Source organism: Lutjanus erythropterus, chromosome 1 (genome assembly GCF_056507025.1).
Source record: "Lutjanus erythropterus isolate fLutEry1 chromosome 1, fLutEry1.hap2, whole genome shotgun sequence".
Classification (NCBI taxonomy): Eukaryota; Metazoa; Chordata; class Actinopteri; order Lutjaniformes; family Lutjanidae; genus Lutjanus; species Lutjanus erythropterus.
The window spans coordinates 12,404,803-12,426,230 of NC_139317.1; the positions used below are offsets into that span (position 1 = coordinate 12,404,803).

The following is a 21,428-nucleotide window of genomic DNA, read 5'->3' on the forward strand; positions in this document are numbered from 1 at the left end:
TGTGTGTGTGTGTGTGTGTATTTATAAAAGAGGGAGACACATAACTGTAACAGGCTCACGCTCAGGAGCCTACAGACTCACTGCTCCCAGTGCAGCACAATGAAGAGACGATAACCAAATACACACTCTGTCCAACATGCCCTCAATTGGCATTACAGAAAATCAATAGAGGAGCCAACCACTGTGAGAATGTGCTCCAGTCAGTGGAAACTAGGTGTGAGAGCAGGAGCAGTGAGATAACAGCGGTCAAAGTCTACTTAAACCCAAAACACAGGCTCACCTGCCCATTTGTCAAGATCCTCTTCAGCTCAGCAGATGATTTTTTTAAGCTGGAGGACAGAGCACAGCACAGTCACACTGACTTATGTATCACAGACATAGTTCTACTCATCTGTCAACCATCCAACTGAAGTTTATTCCAGGTAGTGAAACATGCTCCTCGTGCCCTAGCAAGCTCACCTGTTGTTAGCCATGGAGTCTGGGACAGCATGAGTGCAGTCATTGGCTGGGTTAGGTCTCGTATTAACCTGCAAACACATACACACAAATGTGAGAGGACCCACACACACGCACACACAGACACACACACACATTTAGTGGTCAAGGCCAAAAGACAGGCAGACAGACAGACATATGGCCAGACCCCCTAATGAACAAGAACAAAACACAAGCTCTCAGTTCAGCCTGAAGGTTAATTGGCTTTCGTAGGAGAAAGGGGAGGCACACGAAGAAGAAAGAAAGAGGTGTCCACATAGAGGAGGGGAGAGGATGACAGACAGCAAAAGGAAAAAGGGAGGAAAGGAGAGGAGAGTGGAACCAAAAATATATTTGAATAAAAGTACAGAAATATGGCTTAAAACTAGAGGAAATGAGAGAGATAACACAGAATTTGGCAAACGGTTGGAGAAAAAAACTTAAAAGGATAATTTGGACCCCCTGACCTTAATAATTTGGATTATTCTATGTGGGGTTGTATGAGGTTCTTGTTGATAGTTATTGTAATAACTACAGTATATCTGAACTGTCAAAAATCAATATCGGTGTAACAATTATACACTATATTTTTGCTATTTAGGGCCCCACTGATGTATCATCAACTGATATTATTGGATAGATATTGGTCTTTCACCACAGTATCGGTATTTAGTGTATATAATGATAGTTTTAAAGCTGTGAAAATATTCTAAAAAAATAACACACATTTTAACTGAGAATGATTTTTCTTTAGGTAGACCTTGTTATAAGTGGCTAAAATGCCTTTTGTTGCTGGGTCTGTCCACAACAGCACATTGCTAAGCTTCTGTGGTGGTGCAGGAGGGCGTGTCGACTGGCATATACTTTCGGTAATACACTGACTATCAATAAGTACCTCATACCATCCCACGTCCAATAATCATAAATATCCCTTGAAGTTAAGACATGAAGAAATTCATGCCTCATTGGGTATACCGTTCTTTGCATCTATTCATGGACATCTATGTTTACTCCAAAGACCTCTATGCTCAACCCAGATATCGTACACAAAAGAAGAGACAAGATGCTGTAAAGGGGATACTAAAAATAACACGTTTAATTGAGGTCAAAAGGCCGATGTGTTGGGTCCACTAAAGCACAGGGATTCTCTCTTTAATTAGTGCCCAGGAAGACCTAATTTAAACAGTGTACAAGACTCCCCTCAGCCAATTACTTTTATATTAAAAACGGGAGAAAAGAGGGGAAAGATTACCAGAGGACTAAAGGTTTTTTGGAAAACATCATCTTCTCAAAACAGACCCCCTGACCTTAAAAAAAAAACCTGACACAGATCAGTGGTTGTTACCAAAGCCCCTCAGAGGATACATTAAATAAAGCACTTCCAGTATTTGAAAGGGGGGCTTATTTTATTACTGAAATGGAGATGGATATAATATGGATCATCTGGAGAGATGGAGGGGGTGTCAAGTCATTTAACCCATGGTAATTAGCAGTGAGTTTCAATAGTAACATATGCCTAACATAAAATGGGGAGGTCTGTGGAAGGCCATTTGTAAATGGCAGAGGGGGCTTGTAATGACAATTTCATGGCTGAACAATGACATCTTCTTACTGACTTAGTTTTTGCTCTAGCCAACGCTGATGTTCTTTCTATCATATGGAATGAGAGGATCAAAATACTCTGGAGGGGAGATAAAGATCATTTCAACAAAACACTTTGCTCTTATCCCAGCATAAGAAACAAGAATATAGGGAGACAGAGATGGAGAAAAGCCCCGGAACAGCCACAGACAGCCATCCCCATACATAAACATAGACGAGGGGAGCAAGAAAATGAGTGAAAGAAAAGGAGAGCCTTGACTTCAATTGACATTTCAATAAGTGGAACACAGCGTTACCAATCCATTTGCCTTAACTTCCCTCCCTCTCCTCTCCTCCCCTCCCCTCGTTCTCTGTGTAAGGCAGCTGAAACAATTATTGAGATAGGTACCTTCAGGCCATGTATGTTCCGGATCCCTGGAGTCTTGCCGGCTGAAACAGTAATTGACTAGATTGTAGAACACATCACTGGGCCATTTACAAATGTGCTGAAAAGGAATCAGTTCTTTATAAAGAGAAAAAAAAGATGAAATGAAATGAGGGTTACTCGGAAATTAGTTGTAGACAAGAGAGTGATTGAGATGTTGGGCTCTTGAGACAGCTGGTGGGAGGTGGTAGGAAGGAAAAAAAAACAGAATCGCAGAGTTAGAGAAAAGAGAAGGAGGCAGAAAGAGAGAGCCAGATACAGAGTAAAAGAGAGGGACAATAAAATGTTTCGTCACTTTGCCCTTGGGGCCTGTTAGTGATTATGTATGACTTTGAGTGGTGAGAAAAGTATATGAAGATATAAAAAAGGTATGTGAAAAAAAGCTCTCTTAGTGGAAACCAGTTCAGGAAGAAACTGCACAATGCCAAGGCTTAGCCCGAACACAGGCTCGCAGTCTCAATGTCCTTGGAGCAAAAGAAATGTAGATTTATAAATGACTGTCAACACAATAACAGAAAGAGCCAATGAATTTTAATGTTGTCCAGAGGCTGCACTGTGACTTCTAGCCACCACATGCTCCCATTTTCCTATTATCTGAACATAGCACGTGTGGTTTAACCAAATTTCAGTTGAAAGTTGTGATATTTTGTGAAGTGTGAATACTTTTTATATATTTAAAATCTGCTTGTTGTGATTTGTTGTCAACACATTAATTACAAAGATGTACTGAGCCTTTCAGCGTTACGGATCCATGATAAACTGTAACATGTCACTCCGTACCTCGTGGAAAAATCTGAAGAGGGTCCGGCAGCAGCCCATTCATGCGTTGTTCATGCATTGTGTTGCAGTACTAAAGGGGGACAACAAAGTTGCAAATCGTTTAGAGCAATGGTGGTTTGAAGTGATTATTACACATACTGAAATTGAAATATATTACCAGAGATAGTTTGGATTTGGCTGAAAATGTTGTATGAGGTAGGTTACTTATCCATACTAAGTGTATCACCTACAGAGGATGGCAGTTGACACGCCCCCAGTTTGGAGAAGAAGCAGGAGTACCAATGTACCCTGTATGGACAGGGTCAGCAGCAAAACATATTTTGTTTATTTTCCCATTGGAAAAGGCTGTTTGACAGCAAGATAAAGGTGTGAAAATATTCTAAATATAGTGTACACATAAACTAATATTTATTTTTCTAGGCAGCTAAAATACGTTTTGCTACTGACCCTGTCGCCAGCAGTACACTGCTTAGCTTCCGTGCTGGTGCTCTGCTTCTCAAAACCAGGGCCGTGTCAACCGCCATCTGCTGTAGGTAATAAACAGGTTATCAAAAAGTACCTATTACAACCCCATTTCAAGTAATCCAGACTAGAGCTGCAACAATTTGTCAATTAATCGATAAGTTGAAAGAAAATTACTTGCCAACTATTTTGATAATATTTTTCAAGAAATTATAGCAAACATTTGCTGCTTCCACCTTCTAAAATGTGAGGATTTTCTGCTTTTCTTTTGTTAGTAATGAGGAGTCTTTTGGTTTTGGATTACTGGTTGGACAAAAGAAGCAATCTGAAGATGTTGCTTGGGGCTCTGGGAAATTATGATCATTATTTTTCACTTATTTTTTGACATTTTTTAGACTAAACGATCAACTTATCGAGAAAATAATCAGCAGATCAATCAACAATGAAAATAATCATTAGTTGCAGCCCTAACCTGAACTATCCTTTTAAGGAAACAATCAAAGCTACTTCATAAATAAACAAATACTTAAAATCTGTTTTTATGTTAATTGCATTAAAAAAACACACACACAATCAAACTATCGTAAAACAGATAAAGAAAATCCTTGGTAAATTCTAAATTAAACTCTGCACTACAATGACAAATTTAGAACATAACACACACAAAAATGTTTATTTAACTGACGTCAGAATTAGTCTGCAGTGTTCCCAAAAATGTGAGCATGCTGTGCTGAAATCTGTTGCCGATGAGGACCAATGCCCTATGGGCTTGTTCTGAAGGAGTGTAGCATTAACCCTTCTCTCCTCCAGGTCAACAGCTCACCAAACACTCGTATCCTACAGGACTAACACGTGCACACACACTCTGGAGCCTCTCAGATGCTTGCCAAGGCAATGCAATAATTGATGTTTCAGTTAAGCAAACCATCTGTTAAACTGTGAGAAAGAGAGAGAGAGAGAGTGTGTGTGTGTGTGTGTGTGTGTGTGTGGTTTGAAGCTTCAGAAAGGAGGGAACCTAAACAAAATACAGACACTGTTGGACACTTTAGAAGATGTTTGTCTTTATGTAGTCCACACATACATGTGTTCATTGTGTTTCATTTACAATCCAGTATGAACTACCAAGTCATCACAGCGATATGTAAATTTGCTCTCTCATTGTAGGGGAGGAAGGGAGGGAGGACGATGGGACCGGCTTGGATGGGAATGGATCAGAATGGCTACCCATGTGGCACAGCTGTTATTAAAAGGCCTATTTATCACTGTCAGGTCCCTCCTCGCTCCTAGCCCTCTGCTTTCGCCCTCCAGCGTTCTCACTAGGCCACATCTGAACAATGGGCCTAATACCAAAAAACATGTTGTGTGTGTTGAGGGTGTGCACGTGTGTGTGTGTGTGTGGGGGGGGGTCGGGCTTCACATACCTTTAATTTTCCGCTCAGCTAGCTTATTGATTAAGGCTGCAATTACCACCTAATCTGTAGTAGGTGTGTTATTAAAAGACATTCTCCATTGTTGGCCAATAACTAAACAGTGTCCGATCTCAAATACCATCGCTCAGCCTTAAGGGACAAGTGGGAGAGCGGAGAGCAGAGAGTGGGTCTCATCATCATTAGCAGACTGAGGGGAAATGGGAGTAAGAATGGTGGAATTAGAGCTACTACCTCCAGGGGGAGCTGAGCGAGGAACGGATGAGGTCACATGTTTTTTTTAGCACCTGACACAGGCCAGTCTTTAACTTTGAACAGGGGCGTCTGTCTTTCAAGGTGTCGAACAATGATTAGAGATGCCTGCAAGACTAGTGGGTCTCACAGGAACATGTAGCAATCAATGTTCTCAGTGATGGGGGATACTTTTCACAATAAATGCCCTCTGCAGACTGATGTTAATTAAGTGCTGAATTTGAGCATTAATTTTGTTCAGCAACAAGGAGCATGAGTTTTTCACTGGGCCATGTTAAAGCAGAGATCTTGACTAAGGAAAAAACACTGTAGTGAAAGCATATTTAAAAGTCTGGTTATGAATTTATTATTGCAAACATTCACAAACACGAGAAACACGTGCAGACCCAAGTCAACCATGAGAGACTCTAATGAATTATCCCACCTTTCACCTAACATGCTGGTTTTCCTTAATTCCTATTAATTTCACATAATGGCTGTCTGCTCACCTGGAATTAACAACACTGAGGCAAAAATCCACCGTGGTCTCTACGGAGGCCAAATGGCAACCACAGCAAACAACCACAACAAGAAAAAAAATCATCTGAATACAAATGCAAATGACTGCTGAAATGCATAACCCTTGCATAAGACATTTAAAGTACTCGGCTAGTGTAAATTATATTTTAGTGAGCCCGGTATTTTCCAGGTGATCAGCAGCTTTTTGTGCACTTGGCTGTCCCACAAGGAGTAAAAAACCATTATCAGGCGCCTGGATTTGTTTGCCAAAAATTCATTGTACAATTGGCTTTCATAAAATTTGTGGACGAAGCAGTGCAGTGGTGTGGATATTAACTATTTGTGCTGGGTAGTGTGAGGTGCAGGTCAGGGTCGTAAATTAATATGCTTCCCCTAGGCATGTCACCTGAATAAAATGTTGGGACAATAAGCTGCCATTATACATAACAAACTGAAATAATGCTCTATGGTTACTGTAGTCCATTCTGCCAAATAAATGAACATACATGGGTTTTGGTTATGATTAATGTGACAAAGATCAAGTTCACTGAACATAAAATATTTGACAAAATCAGGCTAACCGATGTTTCATAAAAAGAATAGGTACCAGGTACACTGATGTCTCTAGTTGTTAGTCATTCTGCAGTTGCTTCTCTGTGGGTTTTCTTTTCATATTGTTAAAGAACAGTGTGGCCTTTCAATTTGAGAACATGACTTACAAATTTCATGTTCAGATTTTGTTAAGTTTTCACTCAAATCCCAACCCCTCACACTCCAAAAGCCCCTGCTCGCACTTAGACTCGCTCTGCTTGTTTTGTTGCTTCTTTACTGCAAGTGATGCCAACAAGTGATTAGATTGTTTTAGTTTTTCCCAATGTAGATGACGTCCTAATCTGCTCCGTGCGTCAGCAAACAGGCTAAGCAACATGTTGCTTGTTAAAAAAAAAAGAAGAAGAAGAAGAAGAGGCTCTATTTTAGCTAAGTTAGCTAAGACACTTGCTTCATCTCTAACCTTTTTTATCTGGTCAAAATTGACACTAATGTATCTGTTTCCCCTCATCAAAGCAGTTAATAGCAGTTAATAGGGAATGCAGGAAACTAATTAACAAGGCTGAGAAGTGGCACCTTTTAAATGATCCACAGCGAGGTTTGAAAGATTAACTGATGTAAGTTACAGGTAAGTAAACTGTCCCCTGATGATAGAGAAACGAGGCTGACTTAAGAAAATTACGATAGCAATGAATAAATAACTTGAGACACTGAATTTACTCATTTGCAGAGGGAAAAATCTCAAGCTCAAAATATGTAAGTACACTGCAACCATTGCTGATTTTGGTTGATCACTTATCAATTTAGTGTCACAACAGAAGTACATTAAATTATGCATTCATACATTTCCTGAAAGAATTGATCGTAATCTACTGGAGCAGCATAATTTTGCTTTGCTTGTTGTTAAAGTAATATTAAGATGCAATTTTAGCAGACACTTTCAAAATAATGGTAGTAATACCAAAACACACCAGACAAGATATTTCTGAAACCTTATTGGTACATCAATACTGCCATTTCCTCTGAATTAACTCCCATTCAAACAGGACACACAGCACCGCAAGACGAAATCACAAAATAACCTCTAAACAAGTCAGCTGGATTTGTGAATAATAAAGCTGGCTGAGGTCAATACTTTTTCCATCCTTGTCTCATAACACTTATTGGCACAACAGCTGTCTCTTTTTGCTTAATCACCCTGCTACCCTATGCTACTTAATGATTAAAAGGCAACCACAAGTGAATGCATGATAAAAATGGACAAAAAACAAGGAGTGTAAATTGTGCCTGTGGCTCTAGCAGCATCATTGTGAGCTGATGGGGGGTAAAAGACATCCACAGATGAAAGTAGATTTTGAACAATTCTGCAGCCCAGGGGGCCCGCTCTTTAATGAGGCAAAACTTTAAGTACTGAATAATAAATAATAAAAATTGACAGTTCATTTAGCTTTCAGTGTACCTCGTAGAGAAACCCATTACACGCCATTACTCTTACTGTCCGTGGCATGAACAGTAAGTATGGTGGAATATGAAAATGTACTGCACTAGGTGGGGGAGCTGAATGGGTAGTGGAAACGTGTGTGTATGTGTGCGGCTGAAAACTACCAATAAACAGGTTTTCACTTCAGGTTAAATACAACTGGATGAGGCTGTATGGTTTCAGAATTCTTAACAGGTTGGTGAGCTGCACACAAATATAATGTCAGTGCAGGTAGAGGCAAGAAGTCTGTAATTCCTATCTTATTATCAACATATACTTCTTTTTTTTTAGACCAGACCAGTGGTCCCTCCTCATCACATTATAATGTGTTTTTAATCGTTCAAATTCTACAGTATTACAGATCTGACAGCCCAGAGGTGGCCATTTTAAACCCCACTAACCTCTTAAACACCCATGTGCTTGGCTTACATTACTGTCCTTCAGAAGCTGCAGCAGGCCAATGAAAGACAGCAGATAAGACATCCATTGATACCAACTATGTCATGTCAACTTGTCAGGACAGGGCTAGTTAATGCTCCAAAGTTGAGCTAAATTTTGTCAAAGATTCCTTGATATATGAATGAAAATGTTTTTTCTGAGTACCCAAGAATCTCCACTTTACTGATATGTCCCCTTGCATAATTCCATGCTGTTCTGGGCAACGACCATGCAGTTTTGCAAGCAGTGTAAATTTGTAATTTTCGCACATTCTAAAAATGTTGTATTTGAAAACATACTGGGGTCTCTAAACAGTATTGGAATTGTATGAATTGTGTTTGACTGAAAAGCTGACTCTTGTGGAAATGAGCCTTTTCCAGAACAGAAGTTCTCACCATCCAAGCCGCAGAAAAATGCAATTCAAAACCCCAAAACTGCTGCAGCAACTAATGAGACATCATTGGGTTTGTGACATGATGAAAAAATTCACAAATTTATTTTGTCATTTATATACTCACATATGACAACATGGCTTTCAGTTCTTCATCACTTCTCACAGTGATCCTGTCTCCCACTTCATCTTCATCTAAAAAAACAACAACACAGAAGCATCTTAAAATTTGGATTGTAAAACTTTTTAATAAAACAATACAACATAAACAGCTACCAACACCTTAGGCAACACTGGAAGAATAAAACATCTTTGACATAAAACACTGATTGAGGGTTAAGAGATATAATTAACCTACTGTACTTACACTACACTACAGCAAATATACACAATTACAGCAAAATGTAACACAAAATAATAAGCTGCTATGCTATGGTATCATATCAACTACTACATACATGCTAATACTTTAAAGGTAAGCTGTCATCAAAACATTTAATGCAACTTCCAAATCATGAAAACCGCCAGCAGCAAAGCAAGTCACTCTTTTCTGCCTAATGAACATACATGTTATACTGTTAACTGTTAACCTATTAGTTACTTACTAACTTTTTACTTGTTACTGTTAACTGTTAACATACTGTACATATCATATTCAGTAACAAAATGAGAAAAGCAGAAACATGTTGCTAAATTTGTCTCATAAATTCAAAGGGACAAGATAATTGTACATATTTTATTCTAATTTTTGTATGTTGCATTTTCAAAGCATAAGGAATTACATTCATTTGCCAATGAACGCAATGGAAAACATTGTGTTTTATACAGTTTTAAAAAGAGAACTGACAAAGAAAGACAAAATTCTATATCCACTAATAAGCAGTGTTGTACTGTTCATACTTCTGCCTTGAAATGACAAAAAAAAAAAAATCCAAACAAAATAAGCTGCTTTTTTGTCAGCATTTCATGAATAATAATTCTCTTTTCTTTACTTCTTTATATACTAATTAGTGATACTGACCATAACTATCACTACTAGCTATTTAACAGTGAGGCTGGTTTAAAACTATTCTACCTGAAAATTGCACAGATAAATAAAGTTACATATTTTCAGTGATAAAGAGCAAAATAGCTAAATGAATCTTGTTTATTAGAACATACACCAATCTGAAAAATAGCATCATCAAATCATTTTTATATGCACGGATGAGGAAGATGCACTTAAAAGATTAATTGCTTTTTCCTGCCCTCTCCACATACAGTAGTCTGATACATCATAAAGGTAAAAGCCTTAACTAAGGGCAGAATGGGAACGACAATTAAATGGGCTACTGTAGGCATACAGTAATAAGGTGAGCTTTGTATTTTGACTATTGATACCAGGTTAGTTAATTACCCTACACATCGCTGAACATGTTAAACATAAAAATATCTCGCAGCCTTTGTAAGCCTTGATGCTGAAAAGGCATTTGATAGTGTTAATTGGGTATTTCTATATCAGGTACTTGAGAATGTTGGACTGAATGATAAGGGCATTCAAGGTATTAAAACATTTTATCAAAAACCAGCTGCAAGGATAAAAATAAATGGCAGTCTGACTGAGAGCAAAACATTAGAACGGTCTACTAGGCAGGGCTGTTGTCTTTCTCTAACCTTGTTGGCAATTTTTATAGAACCCCTGGTGCAACAAATTAGCCTAAAGGAAAAGGAATAATAGTTAGGAATAAAGAGCATATCACTGGGCTTTTTGCTGATGACATGACCTGTTATTTAGAGGACCCAGAAACAAGCTTTCCTATATTAACGAATCAACATGAAAAATCTCAAGCTGCTTCGTTAATATAGGACGGCATGTTTCTGGGTCCTCTGCCTCACTGGCTTCTACTCTCAATATAAGTTGAATTTGGCTAAAATGCAACTTTTAACATTTAATTAATAAGCAATATTTTCATGCAGCACAAATTAGACCAGTAATCTACTGGTGTGAACAAAATGTAAAAGGAAGAAAATTTCAAAGCCTAATGGAGATGAAGAGGAAGCAAAACATTTACTTGAAAAGGTAGATATTGTCCACAATTTACACTAAAATTATGGTTTAACCTAAAATATAGATTGGACAAAGAGCTCAGATTAATTCCATGGATAGCTTATGACAGACATTTTGATTACACTCTTGATCATAGGTTTAAACAATGGATTATAAGTGGAATAACAGCACTATGTATAGTAATGAAAGATGGGAATGTCATGAGTTTCCAGGAGATAAAACAAAATTATACATTAAGCAACCAGGACCACCTTCAATATTTGGAATGGAGAGACTTTTATGACAGAGAATTAAAGTAAAATGTGAATTTGGACAAAAATTTAATAGTTAGAACCATAACTGGAATCTACAATTCAAAGCACTGTTGGAAGAATGTAATCAGATTCTTAATTACACCCAAAATTAGGAGTAAGTATTTGTCTGTAGCTCAACCATGTTGGAGACAATGTGGGGCACTAAATGTCTTTTGGCCGTGTCCTGAAATTGTACAGTTTTTGGAAAATGTTTATTTGGTTTTAGTCAAAATTCTGGGCTGTGATATACGGGTCATGTATAGTACTGTATTTTGTCAATATGTCAGGAAATATAATGTTAAGGGAAGACAGATATTTGTTGAAAATCTTGTTAGAAGATAAAAAAAAAAGGCATCACAAAGAGGTGCAAACCAGACTCACCAACACAAGATAACTGGTTGAAAATTGTGAGTGAGATATGTTATGGAACAGCTGACTCATAAGATCAGAACTCAAGAGGGTTAATGTCAAGAAGAATGGGAGAAAATGACAATATTCATATGTAAAAAGGAGGATAAGGACTGAAACATTTATTATGTCACAGGAACTGTAGAGACAAGGCAATCCAGATTGTTCATGTTTTTTGTTCGTTTTGTTTTATGTGTGTATGTGATCTTTTAAAGCAATAAAAAATTAAGTTAAAAAAAGCCAGTTAATTATATTAAGACTTTGTTAGAGGATGAGAAGCACAGTATAGAACAATGAGAAGGTTCACAGTACTGTGAACTTTGACATTGTCAGGAGTTGAAAAAGTACTGTGATGTATTACAGACCTTGCGATACTACAAGTCATCAAGAGTTTAGGGAATGGGTAGTCGCTGAGTTCCTGTTTCAGCAGTAACTGTTTAAGAAATAGAAGTGTGAAACAGAAACTTACATTCGAAGGCTGTGACAGTGGCCTCAGGCATGACATCTCTGATTGCAACCTGAAATGTTTGGCAGAGTGAATTAAAACAGGTAAAATAATAAAGGACATAATTTACAACTTCAGACAGATATGGACAGTTTATCATATTTGAGGAAGATAGACAGACACAATTAGAACCACAAATATTTTAGTTTTTCTCATTCACTGTGACTCAATTCTTGATTGAAAAAAAATACTAAGTTCAAATCTCTGAAAACTTAGTTTTTTGTTCACAGCAATTTTGAATTTGTCATTCATTCAAACAAAATGCATGTTTGCCACATTTATGCAAAGGAGTATGTACAATTATCCACAATTAGCACAATAACAACTTGCACATGGCTTGCTGATCAAAACTGATGAGCTGATTCTCAGTGAGACAGTCAAACTTTTTACTTCTAAACATAAGCAAAATGATCCATTCAATTCTCAAAATCTGTCAGCTATGCACATAGGCTATAGTCCATAAATATCTATGACATGGAATATTTGCAATGTCTGCTAAGTTGGCAAATGATGTACATGAACAATTCAGTTTTTATATTGTGTTTTTTCTAAAAAAAAAAAAAAAGAAGAAGTGCATTTAACCTGCTGTTTAGGCTCAAATGTAGTTAGCAAAGATGGATGACTTAATATTTCACAGCTTTGACTTAACCAAATGTAACTGACATCCCTATTGCAGAACAAAAACAAAAAAGAACAGTTCAGACTCTTCCAATGTTAATTCTCATTTTCATTTTCTCGCAAAGTTTGTCAAAAAAACTTTAATTTTAATTATAAAAATACATTTAGGGTTTTATGGAGCATGTTGCCTAAGAATTCAAATCAAATGCTTTGCTAGTATGTCAAATCAAATATTAGTATTGCCAATATTTATTTGCTAAAATAAAGATAATACCGATATCAGCCAATGTAGCTAGATAGTCCCATACTGGCCAATAATTTATCAGCCCAAATATTTATTGTGCATCCCTAAAATTTACTGTATACATAAAAGTGTGCATCATATTATACAGTGTCAACTTTTCCCAGTAAATCTTTGCCTACTGTTAAACTTTGAATCTAAAATATTCAGTGTGATTCACAACTGCATTCTGCTAGACAAAACTGACAGTCTTGCACATTACATTACAGTAAGCTGACAGTGTCAACAAAAGTAAAACAAAACAGAGATTTGTATTGTGGTTCAAATTGATTTTGACCATCACGGCACACATGAGTAAAAAAAACAGCTTATCATTTTGGGGGCATTGGCCAACTTAATGGCACAATAACAAGCTTTGAAGAATGAATGAAATGTTTTGAGTAAGTAACTACCTTTTGCAGGCATGCAGTATAGCTGTCGTGAACCGTGAAACATATATGACAACTGCACTTACACTTCAGTGAAAATTCAGACTTTCAAAAAAACATTGGGGAAGACGACTGACAAAAATTCTCATATGTAAGGTGGGGTAACAGTATTGTAAATTTTAACTTATTTATATTGTACTTTATCTGGGTTCAGACACGTTCAATCAGAAACCGAAACTGCGAACTCCAAACTGTACATATTTGTCGTTTCACTGACCAGCTGTTTTAACTGAAAACTGCTTACATTAAGAGTGACAGTTAGCTAGCTCTGTAGCATTATGAAGACTCACCAGCAAGTCATTGAAGTTGAGAAGAGATGGACAGTCGACAGACGAGTCCATGTCCCCTGACGGCGTTTTTATACGGATCACTATTGGCTCGGGGTCCATGGCGCAGATGTTATTTAAATCGAGTATGAGCATAAAGAGAAGAAATAAAACCTCATAACAGCACTTGTCTAGCTGTTTAAGCTAACGAGCTAGTTAATTTCCTGCAGTGGAATGCTAACGACACATGCTAGCATCCTGCTCAGTCCGGACACTTGTGTGAAGTGATGCGGAGATTTAAACACGTTAACGGTCACTGCCAACACCGAAGTCACGTCATAACTTCATTAACGGCTCGGTCTGAACTGTAAAGCAGTCTGAGACAAAGTTTTACACTGTGTTATCGCAGGTAGTTAGCCATGCAGCTAGTTTAGAGGAAACTACTCCAACAGCGCTTCCGAATCAACATCCGCTCATGGCTTTTCAAAATAAAAGATCCTCATTCCTGTGTCTGTGGGCTGATGCTCATTTTATGGAAAATAATGGAAATCTGTTACAGCATGTGGAGTTCTGTGAGAAATTTTGACTCAAATGTACAGTTAAGAACTAAAACAATGAAAAAGCTATACACTCTCTCTGAGATCCTGGGCTGAGAGAACTTTGCATTGAAGTAAATTAACTTTTTTGACAATATAAGAAGAAAATTTGTTCTCAAGGAAAATTTGTTACTTTAAGGAGTGTTCAATAAAAATGTATGCAGCAAAATATTTTAAAATGCATGCAGTAAAGTACTGTGCCACGTAAACAGCAGAATTGATACGCATTAAAATCAAGGTTATTAAAGTTAACATAACACATTTTAGTTAACTTAAATTTAAATAAAAACTAGACCAAGAACTGAAAACTAACAGACAATATCATGTACTTACTAAAACAAAATCACAATATAGAAGAATGTCTTTAGCTTTAGTCTTTGTCAGTTTTGATCAAATTTGTCACACAACCAGCATGAGGGGGCATTGGTGCACATGTGATGTCTACATAACTGTGAGTCCATGGCCTTGATATAGTTTTGTGTTTATATTGTAATTCCTATTCTGAACTCTGTAAATGTTGTCCCTATAGAATCCCCATATTACAGTTAAAAAAAAAATGAAACAAATATTGATCCTAATAAAATCTGAACTAAACCTTAACATTTTTAAACAATAAAAACTAAACTAAAACAAGCAAACCAACACTGAAAACTAACTGAAACCAAACTGAATTTAAGACAATTGAAAACTAAATAAAAACAAAAACTAATGAAAAATACAAAACTCTAATTTGATTCAAATCTACTCTTAAAACACCATTGTTACATATTTGCATAATATTTTTTATAACATATAACAAACAATATACTGTAAAAGTAAATAACTTAACACAATAACAGTACATTTTCAAATGTTTCATTTAACTTGTTGAAATGTGAATATATTATGAATATTAGATTGTGAACAAATATTTAAAATATATTTTTTGTTTCATTGTTTTCATCATTCACCCCTGATAAAACCAAGATGTCACCCCAGTAATAAATGTGCTTCGGACTAGAAAGTGATAACTGAAAAGCTTTGTAAAGAAAAGTGCACGAATGTAGCACTGGATGACACACTATCTGTGTGTACAGCTCAGCCTTTTATAATGAATTGAAGTTATTGAACACTCCATCAAAAGAGATTGTTGCCACCTTGGTCTGATTTTACCGTGCATGACATTGATGTGAGCTCAAAATTGATAAGAGCACAATTTGGACCATACAATAAGCTTTCTGGGGGTATAAAGGTGAGTATCTAAAGGGGATATATTCTTTTTAGAATTGACCTTAACTAATTATTATACATGTTCAGTCAATATTTTGCATAATGTATGAATGGTCCTCACTTATACAGAAACGCACAGCTGCACTGGCAATCCACCTACTCCTATTTTCCAGTTCTGTGCCCTCATGACCATGGCTTTTCGAGAATTCAAAGAGGTCTGTGCCTCTTTCACTCTACATTAACACAGCATTAGTATTGAAAGGTTTTCACTTGGCATGAGTCATTAGCGTATAATTGAATGTAAAACAAAGGGGCACTTAAAACCGTTGTTGATTACGGCCTTATGATTGAGGAGCTGCATCGGTCTCTCTGCCCGCTCACCAAACAGCTCTGATTGCAGTTCCAAGAACAAGACATTGATCCCTGGGCAAAATGAAGTCTGTTTCTCTGTTAATTTATAGCACTGTGCTCACAGAGCGGATACCCAAGTCTGTTGACCGGGGTTCTGTGTAATGATAAGAACTTGTTAAAGCTTGTTCTGTCTCCCCATGGCTCAGATCTGGCTGGACATGTGGTACTTGAAAACAATATCAATGTACTGTGCCAGCTATCGCAGTAGGTTGGGTTTCACTGGCTGCTAAAACAAAAGTCTCCACCTCTGGTTGACCTGAGGCTGAACCTCTTTATCAGCTGTTACCATCTCATTTAAAAGGTAAGAGAAGCATTCAAAAGGAAAATCTATCTATCTATCTATCTATCTATCTATCTATCTATCTATCTATCTATCTATCTATCTATCTATCTATTCTTACATCTTGTCGATAAAGTTGAGTATAGTCTAATTACCAATATATGGAACTGAATGGCACTCAGCTTGTGGTGCTTAAAAAATACATCTGAAAATTCAAGAGCACTGTATCTTTTCAAAAATCATGACTCAGTTACTTAAGATAATTGACAGACCTTGTTGTGAGCAGTTTTACGTAGGAACTGCTTTCTTTCTAGCACAGAGAAAGTAGTTCCGGTCAATTATAAAGTAATTCTGGCAGATTCTCTTGCAGAAAGAAAGTAGTTCCTACATATAACAGTGAAAAGTACAATATTTCCCTCTGAAATGTTGTGGTGTTGAACTATAAAGTAGCATAGTGTGAAAACAATCAAGTAAAGTATAAGTATATCAAAACTATACTTGATTACAGTACTCAAGTTAAAGTTTCAATACTGTCTGTCTGTCTATCGATACTCAGCCTCGATGTCAGAACCCCCAAGGGGTCACAAGATCATTTCTGGGGGTTGCCAGATGGTTGTGGAGAATAAACTGAAATAACATATTGTGGCATGCAGCATGAAAGGAGGTCCAGGAAGCAGACAGGGGGGTCACAAACATTAATCTGATACCGTACACACATAGAGGTTAGAAGTTCATTGCATCGACGTGCATCTAATCTCTTACACCTGTACCAACTGTTGGGTTAAGGACCCATTGATTTCTATGTAATGCCTGAAATTATTACTGTGTCTAATTGTTACAGGAGAGTAAAGGGGAAAAACAAAGCCGGGCTATCAAGCATTCTGATTAATGCCTCCACCAGCACTGGCCTCTGATGAAAAGCAGAGGATCTATATGGCACTTTGTCAAACATACTCTCCCAGGAATTGACATTAGGTCCTTCTGCTTTAGGGGCAACTAGGATGAAGCCCAGTCAGCAATCCACATTATCAGAAATCAAACTCCTGACTTAGCTGGGAGGGGAAAGTGGAAAAGGAAGGCCAGCACTCACTGTCTGGTAATTAAAACCCATTTTATCAGACCTCCTCTCTTGCCCGGTACCTCTTTTCTCACTATTGACAGGCTGCTTAGCGCAAAGTGAGCTCAGTTTGACTCTAAATATATGAGGCACACTTATTTAACTTTCTCAACAAAGAGGGAAAATCAAGTAAACAAGACAGCAACAAAATTGTCCAGCAAGATTGCCCATTATTTATTTACTTTTTTTTTTAAAATTTATTTATGGCTGTTTTTGTTTGTAACTAAGTGTCCAAATGCAGCCTGTGTTCCTTCCTCCTCCTCTTCTTCCTCCTCCTCCTCCTCTGATGATTATTATTTCATTAGTCTATGTCAAATGTATTGGTTGGCTTGTTGTGTTTATTGATTAATGAGCCAAAGTCAGCACTGTCTTCCTTCACTGTAATGCTGATATAGAAGATCTTGAAATACCATTTGTCTGCTGCTTAAGCATTGATTCTTCTCGCAGATATTGACTTATTACTTGACTTGTTACTTGGTAGCTTTCTATTTACAATGCCGCTTAACATTAATGGTAATTATTCAAAGTAGAAATGTGTGAGCTTGAGGTTTAAGGCCTTATTTACCTCGATAGTAGTGACGATAGCACTGGCTTCGGTCTCAAAAAGGGGGCTGGACCTGCTGTGAGTTCAGCAAGAAAAACGTGTCCCACCATCTGTCCAGGGCCACGTCCCAACTCAGGTATCCAGATGTGAACCCTCCGGCTGAAATAGAGATGTGTCTCCTCAGCCTTGAAGCCTGAAGCCTGTTGTTTATTGATGCTGCCAGAGTCCCTGCTCAGATCGATACCATCTCCCCTCAGATGGGCCTTCAACACGCAGACTCCAAATTGAGGTCAGGATATGTAGAGGGTTATGGCACTTCAGCAGATATGAATTGCCTGAGAGGTTGCGATCATTTGTTACATCTTCCTTTAAAGTTCATCTCTGAGTTGACCTGTGATGAAGCACGGAGAGTTTGTGAGTCACTGGTGTGAGAGTTATGAGGAAACGCACCAATATATGGACAAACAGGCTGGAAGAAATGGATTGTGTGAGTACCTCTCAGCTCTCGGAGCGGCACGCTTTCTGTGCCATTCCCTGTGTTTCCGATTCACCTCTGAGGTCCCCTTTATGGGTGCATGTTGTTTCTGTTGTTTCTAATAAAGAGGAAATATTGGTGCCTTCCTGACCTGCTCATAGGGGCCACAGAAAAATTTATGGGGTGTGTCTTCTCTATAGAGGCTGCGTTTGAACTGAGCCTGTCATAAATAACACATCACCAGTTCACCACACCTCTATTGGCTCTTCTTTCATGCTGTGGTCAAGTGACTTTATTGAATGCAAGATGTGACTACATGGTGTTATTTTCACATTCTACAGCGAAAGCAAAAATGCCTAAAGCTATACAATATTTCACTTTACTTCAAGTGTTTACCTTTCATGTTACATTTTTGTCCTGAATATGCACTACACAACTACTATTATCAGCTCAGATAATTTTTTATCAAAATGTTCCAACTGCAGGTTTCAACCACAGACTGTATATGGGACGGTCTACGCAGATTGACTCACATTTGAAACCAACTTCAAGTGGCAGAAAGAGGAACTGCAGTGTTTGGCACTTTGGCGTTTTGCTTAATTTTTCAGCTCTGTGGGTTGCCGCTTGATTTCAACTGAACTGATGATTCTCATGATGCATCATTTTTCCCCAGCAGAATCATGTGGAAAACCCAGCACATATAGTGATGTCTGTATTTTACTGCAGAGTGGGAACCTTATGGAAAAAGTCTAAATGTGATTTTATTTAACTTGGGTTGCATCTTCAAAGGTATTTTTGTGACATGTTTGTGTTCTGTATGGAATGATGAAATAATTGCCTGGGTGAAGCCAACTCTTCAGTACCGTACTTCCACATGCTGCATTCTTCTGTGCAGGCTGTGGCAATGGCGAGTGAAGTCTGTGGAAATATTACATTGGAACATTTGATCTTTCTGGGTAGATAGACCCCTTACTGGATGACATTTAAAAAAACACATTTTGACTTTACCGCATGGTTTGCATTTGGAAGGCTGTGACTGAATCATAGTGAGACATATCGAGTGCTGAAGTCACAAATGGCGGCTAGATGAGACCATTGACATACAAAGATGAACGACATGACAGCTCCTCAAAAGTGACTGCAAAACATCTTGCTCTTCCCCTGCTGGCTGGCTGCAGTGTAGGTCAAAAACCTATCCCCCTTCATGTTAGTAGATGGGATATGGGCCAAACTAAAATAAAAGTAGAAATCAAATACATTTTTCCCAAAGATGTTTTTTTTTTTTTTTATCATTTTAGGTGACTATGTCCAAGTGTTCATGTTCTTGTAGACGTTTGGTCTTAATTAATTATTTGATGCCATAAAAAGATGGTTTCACATCATGGTCGACAGCTGAGCCCAGTCGGCCAGCCATTGGTTGAGACCAAGGAGTTACTGTAGTTAATGAACCTTCTTGTTTAAGTATTAGAATCAAAAGTAAAAGCACTACATAGCTGGCAAACTTGCCCCTGTCACTGTTATATTGTATAATACTTTATTGTGATAACTGATCTTAATGCTGTAGCTGGTGGAGGTTGAGCTCTAACTACTACTCTTAGGTAGTTTTATCTGTTGTAATGATCAACATGATTAAAAGCCCAATATTTCACATTGAAATGTAGTGGTAGAGAAGTATAAGGTTACTCAAAATATTTGCATGAAGTACAAGTACCTTAAGTTGTACTGAAGTACAGTATTTGACTATATGTACATTCCACCTCTGCATATGTAGGTTTTTTGCATATCAGACTGCAAGACGGTATGAAGAAAGTAATTTTACCTGCTTTAAAATATAGATTTTTAGATGATTGTAGTCAAAACCAAAGGTGACAAACACTCAGTCGAGAGGGAAATCAATGTAAATAAACATTTAGAACAGAACAGTAACAACAACAACACTGTAACTGTATATACATGTGCGCGCATACGAGCATGACTGTGGCCAAGATGAGCGTCCTCTCTCTAACCACACATTGCTTTGGTGCAGAGTGTCAGGTGGCCCGTTTGTCAGCTGAAATATTCATCAAACAGATCAACGGAAAGTCTGGCTGCCTTTTCAACTGACAACTGCATGTCAATAATTGATAGGGAATGAGCTAAATGACTTAGTGAGTGTTTGGGGGGTCCTTCTCTTTCTGTAAGTGATGCCTCTGACCTTTGGTGTGTGAAAGAACTCATTATGGTCAGTGCTCACATGTCATATAAAGCCCGACACAATGAACTGAACAGTGAAAGTAATAGAGAAAAAGAATGAAAGAAAGAAATAAGTGAATCATTTGGTACTTACATTACTTTATTTTTGTGGATTTTTTTTTTCTGTGAATCAGTGGTTTTAAACGCGGCTTTTCAGAAAACACTTTTACTGCAGAATTACAAGCTAGTATTAAATTTTTAATTAAATCATCTCTAAGAAAAGCACTGTGTATCTTGGTTGACTCTGCCTTTTTCTATGCTTGTGTTTGGGTGGGGAGGGAAATTGGAAGATGTAAGTTTGATAATATAATTTTCTGATGGTGATGTTCTTGAAATATATCAAAATAAAGTTTCCATAAATTGGAAATGTTCAATGACTAAACGGCTGGATATTGTGCAGAGACATTACATATTGTACCCACAAAGCACAATGGATTTATTTGGTTATTTATTACCTACAAAAACTTAAAATATCGAAGAAATTGTAGATTTTTGAAGTGTCATGATTGAGTGCTTGTTCTATATGCTAAACAATAAACAAGTTTTATTATATAAATGTCCTATTTTTTAAAATTACATTTTAACAATAAGACACTATTGAATGATGTGATCATTTTGACCAAGATAATTATGAAATAAAAATAAGACGTTTGTATCAGCACATTCAATGAAACCTGGTAATATCTGATTAAGGCTAATAGTATTTACTGACTTATAGGAGGATACTTTTAATGACTTCATGCCATTTTTTTCGGTTTCTGTTTTAATTAGTGCTTTTTAAGCATACAAATGTTTTGGAGTCCTCGGGGACCCTTGTAAAAGGGGTACACCCCAGAGGAAAAGTTTCTCACAATTGTCTTTTCTACGTCTTATGAGACATAAATGAGATTCTTATTTTGAGCTCAGTGAAGTCTCATCTGT

The 21,428-nt window shown here is 37.4% G+C and overlaps 1 protein-coding gene across 1 annotated transcript in view; it reads right to left on the minus strand.

Moving 5' to 3' along the window:
- Nucleotides 1-14,099, minus strand: part of map2k5 (mitogen-activated protein kinase kinase 5) — a 73,925-nt gene extending 59,826 nt beyond the window's left edge. The window contains exons 1-7 of the mRNA XM_084745128.1: nucleotides 13,668-14,099; nucleotides 11,995-12,043; nucleotides 8,905-8,972; nucleotides 3,281-3,350; nucleotides 2,465-2,505; nucleotides 460-527; nucleotides 281-329 (exon numbers count right to left, since the gene is read on the minus strand). Coding sequence (XP_084601254.1) covers nucleotides 281-329; nucleotides 460-527; nucleotides 2,465-2,505; nucleotides 3,281-3,350; nucleotides 8,905-8,972; nucleotides 11,995-12,043; nucleotides 13,668-13,799 — 477 coding nt within the window. The 5' untranslated portion in view covers nucleotides 13,800-14,099. The remainder of the gene's footprint in view (nucleotides 1-280; nucleotides 330-459; nucleotides 528-2,464; nucleotides 2,506-3,280; nucleotides 3,351-8,904; nucleotides 8,973-11,994; nucleotides 12,044-13,667) is intronic.
- Nucleotides 14,100-21,428: the final 7,329 nt, after the last annotated feature.